This window comes from Pantherophis guttatus, chromosome 6 (assembly GCF_059756535.1).
Source record: "Pantherophis guttatus breed Tessera chromosome 6, ASM5975653v1, whole genome shotgun sequence".
Lineage (NCBI taxonomy): Eukaryota > Metazoa > Chordata > Lepidosauria > Squamata > Colubridae > Pantherophis > Pantherophis guttatus.
The window spans coordinates 31,912,108-31,931,670 of NC_142068.1; the positions used below are offsets into that span (position 1 = coordinate 31,912,108).

Genomic DNA, 19,563 nt, shown 5'->3' on the forward strand with positions numbered 1-19,563 from the left:
TTAAAAAGTAGAGACATCTGCTCTTGGACCAGTTGATAACTAAATCTCAAAATTGCCTAACAATTCCATTAAGTATACAATATTCAGATCCAAAGTGGGAAAAGAGTTTGATGTTTTTGGTTCTTCTTACAGAAGCAACATTTTTCCTGATCTCACATAGTAACCATACAAGCCCAAGACTATATGTGCTTGAATTAAGGATGTCCTTTAGTTTTTGTGATAATTGGGAAAGAAAGCTCTTCATCTTCTAAGTGTTGTCCATAAACTTTCCTTTCCTTTTCTTTAGCTCTTCCATTTTATCTGCCTTAATCTCAAGGGAGCAAATTGGCATTTAGATCCAGGAATCATTTCATGGAACTCATATTCTCATAACACTATACAATACATCCTTTCTGATGTTCTATTTCCTTGTAATTATTGTTGTTGGTTTTTGTTTGTTTGTTTGTAGGGGTTATTTTTGGTCTTGTTATGTTTTGAACTCTGGAGACCTTCCTTGTTATCTCAGGTCACCAATCTGTTTAGTTATTTGTCACTTTATGACTTCCTTATAAACTTATCATGTTTTGCTATCTGGCTATTTTCTTCCAATTTCTACTATGGCTAATTGAATTAGAGGGTCTTATTCAATGCTTTGAACCTTGTAAAGAAGTTAATTTTCTAGACCTCTTTTTCTATTTGAATTAGTATCAAATAAGATGTTTGAAAACAAAACATATCTGGAGATTCAGAAAAACTCATCTGGCACTGCTTAGGTTAGGGCAGCTCCCATTTTCTAAGTTGTTTATACTTTGCAGAAAATGAGCTGCTCTGAAAAAAATTGTTAATTCTAGGGGAAGCTTGGTATAACTAAGAGAAATAAAAGTCAGTAAGGATTTTTTTTAGTAAAAAGACTGTTGTGGAATACATCCTGAGAATTCATTATAACATGCTACCTTGTTAGAAACCACATACCTCCTTTAATTATTCAAATCAATAGTTTTCTTGAAAGCAGCTAATTAAAATTCTGTAGGCTTTATTAGACTGTGTTTATCCAGACGTCACAGATTTGCTGGTAAGTAGATGTGGTTTGCACTGGACTGATAATTAAATATTAGTTCATTATTTCATTCATCTGTCCAATAGAGAGCATGCTGAAATGATGGAATATGCTTCCTTGTAGTTAACATTTATTTTTAGGATTATTCCAATGTTGTTTCAAATGAAAAGAGAATAATTTGTCATACATTTGCTGCAAAACAAGTCTCTACTGCCATGCTGAATGCTGATTTCCAGGCAGTCTCAACATAAGCTTGGTCTTTTAAAGAACCAACTTGCAAAAGACTGCAATTATCTTCCATTCCAGCAGAGTAATCATTTTAGTCTCTACAGCAAATAATAATAGAACTCAACAATACTTTTAAAACTAGCAAATTTTAATGGCAATTGCTTTTATACATAAAACTTGCTTCATAAAAGGCACAAATAAGCCTATTTGACATATAACTTAAAAAGTGCTTTTATTGTCCACAAAATTATCCTTGATCTTTCTTTTCAGCATCTATTTGGAATTCTAACTCCACACATATGGATAAAGCCATTATAATAATTGTTTTATGACACTGAAATGGGTCATCCCGATGCCTGCATTTTGAAAGTGATAAATGAGATTTTTCAGATTGTGCTTTCAGTTCTTCTAAATTGTACAATAAGGTAGACTTGATGAAGCGTATCATCATGAGACTATACCAACTTACTCTAGGAGTTGTACAGTTCCAGTTGCCATTGTTAGGTGAATTCTATGTGGTCGCAATGAGCTAAAGACATCTGATTGTCATTTGTGACCACCCGTCAACTTCCTCATTGACTTTGACTGCTGAAAGCTGTCAGTGAAGGTCACCTATGGTGCCACAAGATGCTGTGACATTGTAATTGTGACCTGGTTGCTAAGCATGAAATAGCAATCATATGACTATGGGGATGCTGCAACAGCTACAGCTATAAAAATTGTTGTCTCACTTGTTCAGTGCTGTCAAAATTTTGAAGAGTGGCTGAATGAATTTTTCAATGACTACCTGTAAAAAGTTAGCTAGCAAATAGCAATAATAAACCATACTCAATTTGACACTTTCAAAAAGCAACATTTAGAATATACAGTTAGCATCCGGTTTATATAGGCCTTAGGATGAATGCAGTCACTAAAACTGTGCCTTTCATCTGGAACCTGGCATGGGTCAGCTCATCTAGATCCTTCTAGACAAAAATGACAAGAGAAGGATCATGTTATAGGTAATTTTGTTTTGGACATTAAGTGCTTTAGAAGTCATCATCAACACTGTGAATTGCACCTAGAAACACACTGGTAACCAGCGCAGCAGCAAAGCAGTAGTGTCACATAATGAAACGAGCAAAGAGCATCATATTTTGGGCCATTATAGCTTCTGAATGGTCTTCAGGGGCAGCTCCATTAAAATAACAAGTTGATCACAAGACAGCTTACAATTCTGTAAAGAAGTGTTATCTAGTAGGATCTTTCCCCACCAACTGGAACTGGTCCTAGACAAAGGAGAAGAATTACTGTAATATATTGTCCCGTGTTCCTATCCTATGGGGATGAAGAGAAAGATATAATGTTCAATGGTACTAAATACCAACGAGGCAACAAGCAGAATGAGTAGCACTGCACCACCTCAATCTCCCTTCTACCAGAGTTCATTTAGATGTGTGAGCAATGCTGTTTGTATGGTGTACCCAGAAGTAAAATCCAACTTTACATCTTTATAGTTCCAAAATATCTGAAACATACAAGACAGGAAAGTTGGGAGTAATGTTGATTGTACTACTAGCAGCATCAACAAAACAGCACCCACAAGAACAAGTGGTCAAGGGAGAAGATAATTTATAGAATATTCGAGAGAATAATCTGTTTTATTGGGCATCTCATACACAGAAACATGTGTTTCTATGTATGAAAATTAGCTGTTTTTCAACATGGTTAAAATTCTCCAGATTTAGGACTGTCATTAATATTGAGATTTCACTGAATTGTACAAATTATGAAACATTTTGTTTTGAGATTTTTTTAGTTTTGATCTCATTCTAATGCTGACATATGGATATTTATATTGTCCAGGCAATGATTCTACAGTTTACAGAATCTGCACACTAGCTAAGAAATGGTTTGTTACATAAACCATAATTGATGATTAATACCATGGATTAGAAATTACAATGGCTGGACTTGCCTATTATAGTATTTCACTAACAAATAAATAGTGTGTCTTAATGTGAAGTATGCATCCAACTAATAAGACAATCCATTGAGACATTGGAAATGCCTTTTTTCTTAACAAATAGTTGGATTGAAATTTTATTTTACAGATATTTCCATGTTACTACTCCTAATGGTTCAGAGTATTGTTCAAATTAAAGTTTGCTTTGTTGACAGTCCTGAATCTGAAGAATTTATATTTTTAACCATGTTTAAAAACAGCTCTGTAATAAAAGCACATGTTTTTGTATATGACACGATAGTAAATTTATTCATCAGAAAAGGTGGGGGTATTTTTGCTGCATAAACTTGCAGTATATTTTACTGAATGGAATAATGATCAACAAAGAACCAATTAAATCAAGGATCTTATGAAAGTCAAGGATACAAATAACTAAAGGCTGAGAAATGCAGACAATGCACATAGGACTGCAGTTCTGCTGGTAGTTGGGAATAAGTCACAGTAAATTGAGTAATTATTTTTGTATAAATATGTATAAAATGGAATTGCATGTTATCTTCTGGATCAGCAATCATGCTTTTAAGATGTATAATTTTGAAAATTGTGTTAAGTGGTTATCGAGCTGCATAAAGAATATAGTGATCTCTGACAGGAATACTACATCAGATATTAAATCCCTTATTACCATCAAACTGGTTGATGTTTGAATAAAATCTTTAATAGACAAAGTCATAGAAATCTCTACTTTGCTTGCTGTAAAGTTTATTCTAATTATTTGTAGAATAATGACTGAACCATTTGTTTCTCTGTTATTATTTGAGGCTGTTGGAATATGTGACTCTTTCCAAGATAAACTGCATATGTGTGGTTTGGCATTGGAATAACTAATGTTGAATGAACCTGGAGTTTCAGAGCAATTATGACAGAATTAAAATGTTATCAACTGAGTTATGAATGTGGTTGCGGTTATGTGCGGGATAAGTTTTGGCCTTGTACATATTTATGATTCAAATGTTAATTTTAGTTACGGTTGAATAAAATCAACTTCAATGAAATAAATGTAGTTATCCACAATTTGTCTTATCTTTATACAAACTTCAATTTATTCATCGCACTACGAAAATATTACTTCCAGTTCAGTAATTAGCCTTGTCAAGACACAAAATATAGATACCTTTTTTCAAGAGAAATATAGAAAGGATGTTTCAGAAAAAGAACAGTTACAAATTTCTTCATTTTTTCACTGTAAAATTTCTTAACTACTATTTCTTTAAAAGAAATCCATAGTGATTATATATTCAAATGAAGAATTTAACAGCTTCAGAAGTGTTGGAATAGAACATCCAGAATTCTCAATTCAGAATAAAAGAATAACAGAGTTGAAAGAGACATTGGAGGTCTTCTAGTCCAACCCCCTGGTCATTATACCATTTCAGACAAACGGTTGCCCAATCTCTTCTTAAAAACCTCCAGTGTTGGAGCACCCCCAACTTCTGAAGGCAAGTCATTCCATTGATTAATTGTTCTAGCAGGACATTTCTCCTTAGTTCTAGGTTGGTTCTCTCCTTGATTAGTTTCCATCCATTGCTTCTGCTGTCATGTGCTTTGGAGAATAGGTTGATACCTCTTTTTTGTGGCAGCGCCTTAGATATTGGAACACTACTATCATGTTACCCCCTGGTCCTCCTCTAGACATATCTGATTCCTGCGACCTTCTGCAAATGTTTAGCCTCCAGCTCCCAAATCATCTTTGTTGCTTTTCTCTGCACTCTTTCTAAATTCTCAACATCTTTTTTATATTGTAGCAACCAAAACTGGGTGCAGTATTCCAAGTGTGGTCTTATTAAGCCATTATAAAGTGGTACTAACACTTCACCTGAACATTCAACAAATGCTATCAATGTTATTGGAAAAATGCAGTCATTAAAATAAGTTGGCTCAGCTTTCTTTGAAATTAGATGCTGTCTCCTTGAACTGGCATTTAGTGCATAGTGCAGCTTAGCTAAAACTAGACTAATGATACTGGAATAACTGGCTAGTGTATATTTAATGGTTCTGAATCCTGCATGTTAGAAAAAATGCAATAAGTGCAGCTTTTTAAAGGTGGAGATTGCAGAGATGTTAAAATATTCCATGCTGAAATTTTACTGGAAGACATAGAAACATGAGGGGAAAAAATATAAGTTTTATTTCTCTTGGTCTGAGACATACATATTGAGGAGTTATGGTAGAACTATGGCTGATAATGTTTTATTTGCATATTTGGCCAATATCCATATACATTATCTAGGGAAGTGTCATTTGTCTTAACCTGTTTAGGTTCTCACTGCTATCAAGACATATTGTCTCTTCCAAAGTAAAAACTGAACTTTATTGACTAAGTGATTCTGCCCCAGAGCTGTCTTCAGTTTCTGTTGATATTAGAATTTATAAGCCCATGCCTTATACATATGCATACAACTCATTATACAGTACTGTGATTCTCACTTTGCCATTTGCCTCTGTTTAATCCCTCCTCAGGATGACCATCACAGTGGCTTTCAAGATTTTGTTAATACAAATCAATTCAAGTGCTATCCATTGTAGAAAGTAGCTTCTATTTAAGCTATGTTAAATATTCCAAAAACTTGCACATTAAAAATAGACTTCTCTAACAGTGGTGATAATGATTGTGACTTCTGGGATTCATTTTTCATTTTGCTTATTGAACTCATTAACTGCTAGGAGAAATATCTAATGAGTGTAATTTCAGATAGTAAAACTTGCAGTTAATGTACTCATTTCAGGTAAATGGTTTCTAACTTTAAAATATTCTTACCTAGTTTATAACGTATGAAGATTTTTTTCCAGAGGATAGCCTGAATACTTATTGTAGTGCATTGAAAGAATACCTTATAATCAGCAAATGAAAATTGCTAAGGATTGTCTGTGACTCCAGTGCACCAAGACTGGCAGTTTAGTATGGACGCTGAAGGAAGATAGTATTTATTCTCTGTATGTTGTACTTTCTTAATAAAACTATGTAATAGGTACCAGATGTCAAGAGAGAGGATTGAAATTGAACATAATAGATCTGCCTTTAAGAAATAACCTACTTTTTAAAAAGTTTAAGATATATCTTTGTATTTGCATGTCATGATGGATTTTGTCCCAGTGTAATATAACAATTTGTTATTTTGAATATTTTGAAAAGCATTCTTATAGTACATAAAACAAATATTAGTTATGAAAATATTTTTCAATATGGAATAGGTCTATGGAGATTCGCAGTTATCCAGCTCATGATTGTCCCAAAGGTGCTTTTTCAAGAGGGAACTGGACTTTCTGGAATCAAAAAGTCCAGTTGCTTATTAAAAAAGCACCTTTGGGACAATATGGAATAGGAAAATCCTCAATGGTTGCTTCTGCATTTTTCTCAATCTGTTGCATCCTATATTGTTTTACTATCTTCCATGGGTTGCAAACACATAGTTCAAGTTGGTACTGATTACAAATCAGAATTGGTTCATATAACAAATGGTGGTTAGGCAAATAAAGTGAGGCAAGGTGGAAAATGTACGCGTTTGCAGGCTGTTTGAATGAGCCATCCTTCTGATATTGAATAATGATGAAGAAAGAAGTTGGCTGAAGAAGTCTGATGAATAATACATTACTAGTGTGGTCTAGTGGTCAGCATTAGATTAGGACTGGAAGTTCTAGATTCAAATTTCCCTGCAGCTTCAAACCCTCCTGAATGATCTAAGACTGATGTGAAGATAAATTAGTTCAGGAGAGCTGTATATGTTAATCTCAGCTCTTGTAAGAGTGGGATACCTTTTTCATATGAAAGAAAATTAGGGAGGTTGTTTAATCTTAATAATCAAATCCCAGAACAAGTCATTGCGGGTTTTTTTTAACAATAGTATAGAAACAGTATCACATTTTGTTGCCAACGTACCTTTTTCAGGGATCTTTTTTAATCTTGCCTTTCTCAGTAGACTTCCATCCAAGAATTAATCAGGTTCAACCTTGCTTAGTTTCTGAATCCAGACAAGATTAGCCAGGTGTCACCATGTGCTAAAATGATTAATCTTAAAACTAGAACACAAATGTCAATTCTATCAAACAGACAAAGGAATACTCATTAAAAGTCTGAAGTGCATAAAATGACAAAAAGATCATTGATCCAAGGTTGCATAATTTATTGTTGTTTGAAGACAACAAAAAGCCTGTCTCTCACTATCTTTTTTTGCAGGTTTATTAAGTAGCTTAGAATTATATATGAATTGAAGCAAATGAAAGAAAATATTTTTTGCTTTTTTATTCCATTTATTGCTTTTTTTAAATTGCAATTAAAGAAGTGCCTCCATTTTGTTCAAATTCAGTTTTACTTTGTTCATTCCCACCCTGTTAATTAATTAATATAGGCAACATTCAAGTGTCTGTATTGTTTGTTCAGAGCTGCAAGTTTAGAAATATTGAAAAGCCATTCCTTAAGATGAAATCCAGTCAAATGATCCAGAAGGAACTTATGGTACTGAAAATCACAGAGAAATACTGGAGGACTTACCACACAGCCATTTTAAAAATCTGTATCATCCACCAAGTCAGTCATAGTAGTTTTATCATAATATCTCATCTGAAAGATTGAATTTAAAAATAATATTCTGTCTCTCTTGCGCTCTGTCTCTTCGTCCGTCTCTCTCTCTCTCTCTGTCTCTGTCTCTCTCTCTCTCTCTGTCTCTCAATTTCTAAGTGTTTCTGCTAAATTGTCAGGAATACTTTCATAAAGAGTACATGTGTGCTTGAAACAAGAAATATAGGAAGTTCTAGCATCTAGAGACTACATCTAGTCTCTTCTTTCTCTCATTCCAGTTTTCTGTAAAAGACAGAAAAATAGGAAGTTCATAATATTGTTGTCCATTCTTAAATCAATTTCTGTTATCTTTTAAAATCAGCTTTGTGATGATTATCTACATAATGTAAAGAGCAATTGCTAGAAAAAAAGTATTGCCTTAATCTTTTTGGCACACATTTTAATTTAATCTGGCCCTCTTCACAAGATTCTTTTGAAGCAAATTAAAGTTTAATTTTTTCCGCAATAATTTGCCAAGGTGGCAACTCATTTTATTTTGAAATTGACAAAAATGCTGTCAAGTGGCTACTTCTATTTAAGTCACATTAGAAACACTAATTGTAGAAACACTAATTGTAGGAAGGCTGATGTTTTGATGAAACTAATATTTGTGGTTAAATTGAATATATAAAGTTCAAAATAAGGAATGGCTCCTAGCTTGGTTTAGGTTTGGGTACTGGATCCCTTATTCATCATGAATATCAATGGGATATCAATATCATGATAATCAATGGGATATATGGTACTTATTTACAAAAGACTTCTGTATTTTGGAGGCAATAGAAAAGACAGTATATAACTCAATAAAAATATGGAATAAAAATATGGAAACTTACTTCTGTTGAAGGAGGACTTAGTGCTTCTAAAGTTTTTCATTTGACATTCTTGAAGTCAATCAATATATTTATAAACTAACTTGAGCTGGCATTGGACCATATCATTTCTTTTTACAGACTTTTTTGTATTCAGTACAAATGTGAGAAGAATAAATATTTACGGTGTTTTCCTTTCACACTATATGGAAAAGGGGAACAGATGCAAAGAAGGCATGAAAGATTTTGGCAGTTCCTGAAGCAGAAGTTAGAGAAAATAGAACAGCTAAGCTCTGCTGTGTCTCTTTTTAATTATACCCCAAGAGAAAATTATACACTTTTGTAATTTAACATTGCACTATAATCTCAAAGATCCCACTGTTAATTTATGTGTGAAGTCTATGATCTGAAACTCAGTAGTCTATAAAGAAAGATGTTTTGTTGGAATGCTTGGTCCCAGAAGATACTTTGAATCAATTGATTTCTAATGGTTGTTTCAAGGAGTTCATGATGTTTCTTTCTGAACATGGCGTGTATACACCCATCATTCACCCACCCACACCCACAAGAGAGAGAGAGAAGTGGGTGGGTAGCTGTTGATCTCAGAATCATGACTTTGGATAACCTTAGTAAAAACAGCATATGCAATTATATAATAATAAATATATAATTCCCAGACAAGACAACCTTCTTAAACTAGCATCGAAGTAATAATTTCACATGCTCAGCTACACGTTCTGACCCATATGCTTAATGACATAGCCATGACTATAGCGACTTTCAGGGTTTAGTCTAATGTGATATTTGGGAGAATGATGGTCCTATCAGATGGCACTTTTTAAGAGTGGGACCTGGAACATGGTTTTCCTTCTGGATCTGCTGAAAGTGGATTTTACACCAATGGAAAAAAAAATCTTATCCTGATTTTAAAGTATAGATACGAGTCGTTATCTATTTTTGAAATGTTTCTTAGTTCTAAAAATCAGAAGATGAAACAATATTTTTGTGTACAAGGCAGATACAATAAGCCTAAGGACTGAATTAATTTTACATCAATACTTATGGATATATGAATTTTTTATCTTTTTTTTTCTGTTCTTTGAAACATTTAGTCACCATTGAATACCATCGAAAATTGTATTTGAAATTATCATTTTAAATACGGGATTATTTTTTTCCTCCTTATAACTATATAATCTTTTTTTCTGTTGGTTCTTTTGAACTTCACTATTAAACATTTAAAAAATAAGCCTTTTGGGGAAGGTAGGCTGAACTGAAGATGGCTGTGCGAAAGCAGAGCCAGCAACCATAGTAAAGACCAAGCAACTGGTGAGTAGACCAATTTCTTGGTATCTCTCCAGATAAGAAGAGGAGATTGCCCACAAGTGATCCTGACAGGTGGTCCTCATAATAAGATTGCAGGACAGCCATTTTCTGCAGGTTTGAGTATTGGAGATGACAGGATTAACCATTTTGTTTGCAACTAGGCAGACACTTTTAAAAGATATTAAGTTCATAAATGTCTCTTGCTGAAATTGTTCATTAACTATTTTTAACTATTAACAGCCATCAAATTGACAATATCAAATTCATGAAGCATACTGAGTATAAAAGCATTTGTTTATACACTGACTTGAATGTTATTTCTGACACAGCCCATACTGAAGTATACTTTCTGCTGTTTTGTCTAATTGTATGATATCACCTTGACTTTTTGAGGACTGAGTCTAAGGATATCACCCATCAAATGTTTTCCTAATCCCCATTCATCTGATCTTAACTGAAGCTAGTCAAAAGGGTCAGCTAGGTAGATCCAGCATGAACACATTTTTGGGAGATAAAGAGATACTGTAATCTTTAAGAGACAATCATCTGCCCATCCCTAAAGACACTCTGCATTGAACCACTAGCTACTATCCAATTGTAGGTATGTACTTTGAGGGCAGAGTTCTTTAACATGTGATAACCTGTACAACTGCATACATTCCTGGATGACACTGGACTGATTTTACTGTGGATGCATAGCTGCTGTGGTAAATGACCATTTGCAGAAGAGAAACAGAGAAACTGTGACAAATCCTACTTGATAGATCAGCAGTTCAGGGCTGCAGAATTCTGCTGGACAGAGAGTTCAGGATTGGAGGCAGGTTACAAGTATCCCATACTACTTGTAGAGGCACTGCCAGAGAGTGGCATTAGGAGATTGTAACTCTGCAAACAAGATACCTATATTTTGTGATGTCACCTATACTTTGCAATGTTATTTAAGATAAGTGTGTAATTGCTGGCTAGATATCATTCATGTGGTTTTCAACCAGTTCCTAGATACAGCGGTGAGATTTGAATCTGCCCTTTGTCTAAATCAACCAATCATTAGGATTGTGCAGAACATTTAATTTTGATTTTGGGCAACATGTTAGAAAACAAGTAAAATATCTATTTTTAGAATATTAATGCAATTAGAACTTTTGCAAGGTTTTTACAGCTGTTTTGGAAGCATTTCTTTATTGTGTGTGTATATATGCATATATGCCCATATACAAACTTTTAATTTTTGAATGTTTATATTTCAAAACCTGAAATTCCTACCATTTCTGGTTATCAGACCCAAGCTTAGCAAGAAAAGGAAGAAAAGAGAATAGACATAAAAATGGCAGAGGTGATGGCGAAATTAGAACAAATATTCAGATCTATAGTATTAAGAGATCTTTAACTCTTACAGCTCTCTAGTATTTATTTATTTTATTTATAGGCTGCCTAAGTCCCAGATGACTCTGGAGGCTAGAATTAAATACCATCTTATTAAAAGAACATATAATAGGCCAGAATAGCAAAGAGACAAACAAAACAAATCATAATCAAAGGAAAACAAAAGAAATAGATGTTTAACTTTTGACATGATGTAGATTCTTACTCAGGTATTATGTGCTTCATGCCTCCAAATATCAAGAATAAAGTTAATACATGTTTTTTAATACCAGATTGTATAATAGCAATAGCACTTAGACTTACATACTGCTCCATAGTGCTTTATAGCACCTCTGAACGGTTTACAATGTCAACATACTGTCCTCAACAATTGTCCTCATTTTACTGACCTGGGAAGGCCTTGAGATGGTCACCATCAAACTCTTGACTGCGGGCAGAGTTAGCCTGCAATACTGCATTCTAACCACTGCACCACCATAGCTGTATACATGTGCTGCCAAAAGGTCTGGAATCTGGTACTCTCCATATGTGTTGAGACTCCATATGTGTTGAAATTCACAGCTAGCTTGACTGAATGAAGTTGGAGGACTTGTACAATAGTGATGATTCTAGGAAGTTCTGGAATATGAATCTGAAATATATGATTCTAGTTTTCTTGTATTATGCCCAGAGTTACATGCCATGAGCTGGGTAACCATATAAGTTTGATAGGTAAATAAATAAATAAAATAAAAATATCAAAGATCAGGAAAGAATGATTTGAGCAGAAGAGCTTCTGAGAAGATAATGCCCTCAACAATGAGACTATGTGCTTGTTCATACTAACCATTTTCAGACAATGACTCATTTGCGGCTTTGTTTTTAAAGCTAGTTTATAAGAAGCAAAACCACTTATAATAGGCCAACCAAGATAGTAAAACATGATTATAAAAGAATTGTTGCAAAGTATGAATTTATGTCAAGAATGTTAATCATTTGTTTATGAATATGAGAAACAATATGTAACATAATTGCTGAATGAGCAATTTCTGACAATCTGTGAGTAAAGCTGTATACAGGATATGTATATATAGTCTGTTCGAAGAAAGTTGCTGTAGGTCACATATAAACTTGTATATGTTTATATGTATCTTCTGTATTGCTTTTTCTTTTAAAACATAAGGAATAATTATTAACATTTACATTACTTAATATAATGAAATTTCATGAAAAAATACCCATTAAGAATCTGATAATTTTTTAAAGCTTTTGCTCATAAAAACAGGACTCCAGATAAACAGCAAAATTGCTTGCTTTGATGTTTATTATCTATAAATGATTATAAACGTTTAAGACTACAAACTGCAAATCTCATTAAAGCAGCTTGGAACTTTTCCAGAACACAGCTATTCTCTTCTATACCAGGAACCTGCAGGAATCAATGAGCAACAGGAGAGGCATATTCCAGGAAATTGGTCATTTCAGCAAAACCCTCATGTGGTTGGCTTAATCATGAAATGGGGCTGCAATTGTAACTCTATATTTAAGCCCTAATTACTAAAGAAATACTGGGATATGTTAGAGTTTTGCAATTCTTGTCAGTATGCAGGTGTACTGATACGTCATTCTTTGAAATGTAAGAACAAAATTATGTATAAAAAGAAAACTAGATGCTTCTTTGATTTTACTATCTATAATATAGTTATCCTCTAAACTATGAGACTGTGCTGCTGGCTTCTGGACTATATCAAGATTTGAATGGCTTCCAGATAAGAATATTGCATACTGTCTGGATATCAGTTCTGCAGTTGAGATGGGTTAGAAGCATATTCCATGCATGTGAAATAAATTGATCAACCCAGAAACACTGCTTTGTTCCAATGCCAAACATGAGACATTCTGGAGTCAGCTTTAATAGTACATTCACTGCATTTGAAGAATCCAGTAACTGGAGACATCAGGGTGTCTCCTCAGGTCTCCAGTACTATATCTTAATTTTAAGTTATGCTGAATGCCAGTTTTGTTCATTGATGTCATCAGACTATTAAAACTAGCCCAATGTAATACTTATAGGTGTTGTTTGTGGTAGTAAGTCCTTCTCAGGCAATGTGATGAGATAAATAAATCCAGGCAGGTTGTTGTTTTTCACAAAGCTAATGTTTATGGTAAATGGAAAGATAAAAAGCAACTGCAGAAAAAGTGGTAATTTTGTGGAATATTTTTAGTTAGACAGTAGTGAACCAGAACATGAAATGTTTCTTCAATAAACAAAAAAAGCACAAAATAATCAGGAAAACATGTTGTTGGAAGGTAGTATAGTCATCATTTTCCTCAGTAAGTGAGGGAAAGTTTATATACTTGGTGGCACTTATAATAGATGACTTTTTTCAACTCTGTCTTGCTGAAAGAAACTAATCCATTATATCACTTCGATCCTGAGCTATTTAAACTTACCATTGAATATAAAAATAACTTGCTTCAAAACAGACATGTTTGGATCACTATTCTTACCAGTTTTCAGCAGGTTCAACTATAAACACTTCAGATACTTGACCTCTTATTATGTATTTGCTTACTTAGCACAAGCTGTTAGACATGACTCAATCAGTTCATTCATTTTTTAGGGACAAAAATGAGATCAGAAGATACAAAAAAAATTGCCCTTTACAGTATATAGAAAGCCTTTTATAGATTTATATTCCAAGATTTAAATTCTAGATTTTTTTTCTTCCTGTACTTTGGAGAGAAAATGCAGGCTTTGTTTTAATAACAAGATATATTACACAGACACTACTGGGGATTTTATTGCCATTCAGCAGAGTTGACTTTTTACAATGATTTTGAGAAACTGAACTGGGGATTATTAGACAATAATGTTTACATTCTTTTCCTTTTTTCATCTGTATCATTTATAATTTTAAAGAAGGAAAAAAGAAAACATAGATGACATTATCTTCCTTTCTTGCTTGTTTACATGAACTTAAGCAATTTTCATTCCTTCTAGCAATGTTTCCATTTCATTGCACACATCATTAGAACAAGTCAGGTAGAAATATTGACCTTCATATATTTTTATTTTATTCAAGCACGTAAATTCTACAAAACCGAAAAAAACTCCATACTATCTTTGTTTTTATTTCATTTAGCATTTTCAGACCATGTTGAAGACTAAGCTAAATGTCTTAACTCTTCGGAAGGAACCTCTTCCCACTGTAATCTTCCATGAGCCAGAAGCCATTGAGTTGTGCACCACAACTCCATTAATGAAGACTCGGACACATGCTGGATGCAAGGTATGTAATAACTGAAGCAACATATCTTCTCTGGCAATGTTCCACTTTGATACAAAATAAATGAAAAGAGAACTCCAAACATCTGTGTTTTACAATATGACCACTAATTGATAAAACTCTTGCTTTGTGCCTAAGGCAGGACTAGAACTCATGGCCTCCCAGTTTCTAGTCTGATGCTTTAACCACTACACCAGACTGGCTTTCACTGACACATTAGGCAGCTGCAATTTTGAATATCTTGGTCCCTTAAATAGCATACAGTGAATTGGTTTCCAACTGATGATGTAGATCAGTTCCCATCAGCCTTCAGTCAGCATTGTTGTTGACTGAAGGAACTGAAGAGCAAAATGTCTGATGAACACCAGATTATGGGAGAGTTGACTCAAAACATCCTTAAACAAATAAAAAGAAGAATCAAATAGGCATTCCATGCAAATAAAGTCTCAAAAGATGAAATTTAAACTATTTAACAAATATATATGATTTTAAATAAAAATACCGTGATGAATTGATTGGCAGAATACATAATATAACATATTTTTCACTCCCTAAAATGCTCCGGATCATAAGACGCATCTAGGTTTAGAGGAGGAAAACAACAAAAAAATATCAGGTGGAGCCTAAGAGGACAACAGATTGGGGTCCTCTCATGTGCCAGCTCTGCCTATTGACTCCTGAACTGCGGCAAAGACAGAAGAGGCTGGGTTCAGTACTGCCACAGCCTGGCTACTATTCACCATAAGGTGCACCAACATTTCCACCCACTTTTGGGAGGGGAGGAAGTGTGTCTTATGGAGCGAAAAATACAGTATATAAGATGCAAGATTTATTTCCTGACTTCTGTGATGGATGTCAGTGAATAATGGGACTCCAGGCCTCCTGCCTGGCCCCCTAGAGAATTGGTCCTAATAAGGAAAAAAAAGTGCTGGGTTGTGTGGATTGCCTTCATATATGATGGTTTCTTAAACCTAATTTTAACTTAATTGAAATTTTGTGTAATTGCTGCAGAATAGCAAAATACTGGGTGAGCCTTTGCATCTGTAGATTCTGTTCTGCTCCTAGAAAATTGTCAACTCATAGATAGTTTCATTGTGGATGCTCCCTTTAGCAGTTTGTGCCTCCAAATTTGCTACTAATTTTACTCAACCTGTCAACGTTGTGTTTGCTTTTTTTAGTCACGAAATTTTATAAAAGCCCATTCAGTAATAAGCAAAGATATTTGTGTGTTATATAGTAATGTTTTTAAACATCAGTTAACTTTTTAGAGGAAAAAAAACCAACTATGGGAGAAGGAAAAGGATTTTTCTGAAATTCGAACTTAATAATATATTTCAAGAAATTACAGTTTTGGGCAGCTGACAGTCTCTGCCCTAAACAATTAAATATAATTTGGCTGCATACGCTAGCTTTAGGGACATATATGACCATTTTTAGTCAAACATAGAAAAGAATGAAATGAGAAGTAAACCATATTTTTACAAGTGGTTGCTGTTCCACTTCTTTGAGCATCCTCCTTTTTATCAGGCATTGAAATGTCGCATGCCATGTCTGTAGATGACAGCCACTTTGGTATAATGGTGAAGGCACAAATCTAGAAACCACAAGACTGTGAGTTAGTCCCACTTTAGGCATAAAGCCAAATCTCTTTTAGCCCTATGAAGCAGGCAAACCACTTTTGAAAAACCTATAGGAACTAGTCTGGGCAATCACCAAATGCAACAGTGACTGGAAGGAAGGAAGGAAGGACTTTTAAACATCCACTGAATATATCTTCAGTCATATAATTTTCTTCATATAATTATTTATGATATTTAGTGTACCTCTTAGAAAATTCTGCCACAATTTTCATCTTATAGAATTCTTATAGACAAGCCACGTCTGGGTTGTTGCTTCGAGTGGCAGCACCCACTGAACTTCCTTTTCTAGGATCTGAAACCAAACATAGTCAGACCTTGCTAGCACATACACAAGCAATTTTATCCTTTTATATTTAGGAATCTGAATACAAAAATATTTATTTTGATGATGGCAACAGTTGTTGTGCAAAAATGGGTACTTGCTTGAATATGAAAGGAAAAGGTAGGATGGTAAAAGCAAATAGAGGATGTGGTGGTTAGGCAAGAGAAGGAAGAGGTTTGGAGAGAAATTGATGATCAGTCTAGTTCTTTGCTGATGTAGTTTGACACTAACTTTCAGTTCTTGGAAGATCACAGGGCCTCATGTGCAATAGATCACATGTTACATGGTTTCACTTCTGCTTTGAAAGAGTCCCAAGCCTTAAAATTTTCCCCATAATACATTTACTGAAGTGGTGATGATTTACCTCTATCATTGAGGGTTGCATTAATATTAGCATCACTATAGTCATTTGAATGTGCGTTCACTGTTATTTGGTGGTTTTGTTTATTTATTTTATTTATTTATTTTATTAGATTTTTATACTGCCCTTCTCCCACTGGACTCAGGGCGGTGAACAGCCAAGAATAAAAACATCACATACAAAATTTATTTTTTTTTTTTAAAAAGAATTAAACAAATTTTGGCCCAATAAATTTAAAACACCCCAACTAAAATCAATTAACAATTAAAAATATCAAGGGGGAGGGGTTAGGCCAGCCCAGCTTGATGAAATAGAAAAGTTTTAAGGGCACAGCGAAAAGCACGGAGATCTGGGATCCTACATATCTCCAGGGGCAGGTCGTTCCAGAGGACAGGTGCTGCCACAGAAGGCCCTCCCCCTGGGGGTCGCCAGCTGGCATTGTCTGGCCGATGGCACCCTGAGGAGTCACTCTCTGTGGGAGCGTACTGGCCGGTGGGAGGCTATCGGTGGCAGAAGGCGGTCCCGTAAGTACTCAGGCCCTAAGCCATGGAGCGCTTTAAAGGTCGTAACCAACACCTTGAAGCGCACCTGGAAGACCACTGGGAGCCAGTGCAGCTCACGCAGGAGGGGTGTCACATCCCTCGCGCAGGAGGAGTGTCACATGGGAGCGCCCCATCGCCCATAGGTTTATGGACCTATATTATGCTATTTTCTTTTACTTTGCATATTTTATATGTTAGTATGCTGTTTATCACTGCGAATGCACAAGATTAATTAATTAATAATTTTATCTATTCATGTATGGTGTTTAATATATAAATCATCATAATGCTCATATTCTGAAGACAGGAAAGATAAAGGGAAAAACATTTGCGTGAAAATCTCTAATTCTAATTTAGCTACAGTTATTTTACTGCAAATTATCCTGGTAAATGAAAAAAGCATGTTTCCCTGCCAGATTTTCTTTTTTTTAAACATATAATAAAATTATAACATTTTTTAATAATGGAAAATAAATACTTTATAAATTATTCAGTAAAACACTTTATAATCAGGTGTTTGTAGATTGATAATTTAGATCATAGATTACATCTGAAATGCATAGTTGGAACAAGTGATTTTTTTTAAAAAAAAATCTGTATATATAATTTAATATATTCCCACTAAAGAGGTTATTTAGATCTCTGGGTTTTTAATCCTTGGAAGAAAATTAAATGATAATTATTTGGAAGAGAGGGAGGGAGGGAGGAAGGAAGGAAGGGAAGGAGAGGGGGGGGGGATTTACTCCCAAGATGGTTGCTGCACAGTAAAAGCCATCACTGTGTTTTATTGTACATGGTGGATGACTAATGAATTTCTAATTTTCAACAAGATAGTAAATCTAAGTGGTTCTACAGTTATCATCGTTGGACAACTTCTGTAAAATCTTTTAATAAAAAATTGTCCTAAGTGTATTAAAAGTTTCAGAAACTACTCTAGAAATTTGTTTGCATATTATGATTACAAAAACAGGATTATGAAAGTTTTCCTTTTTAAAATTTAGAATTGTACTTCTTTTAAAATAACAACTCATGCAGGAAATGTGTCATATTCTAAGATGTCAAAGATCTGACATACAAGATACTTTGCCATATGTCTGTTTTGTGAAGATGGCAAGAAATAAATTGCAGAAGACAGAGTTATTTGTTGGAGGAAAAGATTTATTACCTGCTAAGAAATTTTCAAAGCTTAAAAAATGGACAAAAGCTCTGCTGTAGATCCTGTTACATGAAGATTAATTGGCATGTAATTGCATTGGGAAAGATTTCCCAAAGGATGGGAAAGTTCTCCATTTGTGATAAAGAGAAAGAAATAATTCTTTCCATGTTCATTATTATCAGTATTTTATTTCTAATCCACCTAACAACCAAAGTTTTTGTTGGATTATAAATTAAAATGATTTAATTTTATAATACATTTTAATTTACTATATAATTAGATTTAACTATAAAAGAGAGCCAATGTGGTATAGTGTTTAAGGAATCAGGCTAGCAGGCTGTGAGTATTGGGCCAGTCACTTTCTCTCAGCAGAAATCAACAGTGATATTGATTGATTGATTGATTCGATTTATATGCCACCCTTCTCCGGAGACTCAGGGCGGCTTACAATGCGTTAAGCAATAGCCTTCATACTTTTGTATATACCTGCTTAGTAGGACTTTCGGCCCCTCCTAAGCGGTGTTCTTTTTATACAAAGTCAGCTTATTGCCCTCACAATCCGGGTCCTCATTTTACCTACCTCGAAAGGATGGAAGGCTGAGTCAACCTTGAGCCTGGTGAGATTTGAACTTGCAGTAATTGCAGGCAGCTGGTGCTACTTAACAGCACTTTAATCTGCTGCACCACCAAGGCTATATAAGGCAAATACACATACATTAAAACTATTGAACTTTTTTTTTAATTTTTAGATTGACCGAGTTATGCAATCCTTTCAAATAAATAAAATGGCTGCTCAGAATCTCCTATCATTTTCCAAAGGCCCTTTGAAAAAGAGTGATCAAAATCTCTTACAAAAGAGAAGGATAAGGTGGTAGCTCTCATTCAGTCCTTGACTGTGAAGTCAAAAAACATCAGCCTACCAACCTAA

At 34.4% G+C, this 19,563-nt stretch overlaps 1 protein-coding gene across 3 annotated transcripts in view; it reads left to right on the plus strand.

The window, feature by feature from the left end:
• The window catches only part of PID1 (phosphotyrosine interaction domain containing 1), an 89,981-nt gene that overhangs the window by 13,036 nt on the left and 57,382 nt on the right, over window positions 1-19,563 (plus strand). For 2 of the 3 annotated variants that reach the window (XM_034439340.3, XM_034439342.3), the window contains exon 2: window positions 14,471-14,617. The exons of the other annotated variant lie outside the window; for it this stretch is intronic. In XM_034439340.3, coding sequence (XP_034295231.1) covers window positions 14,471-14,617 — 147 coding nt within the window. The remainder of the gene's footprint in view (window positions 1-14,470; window positions 14,618-19,563) is intronic. 3 annotated transcript variants of the gene reach the window in all.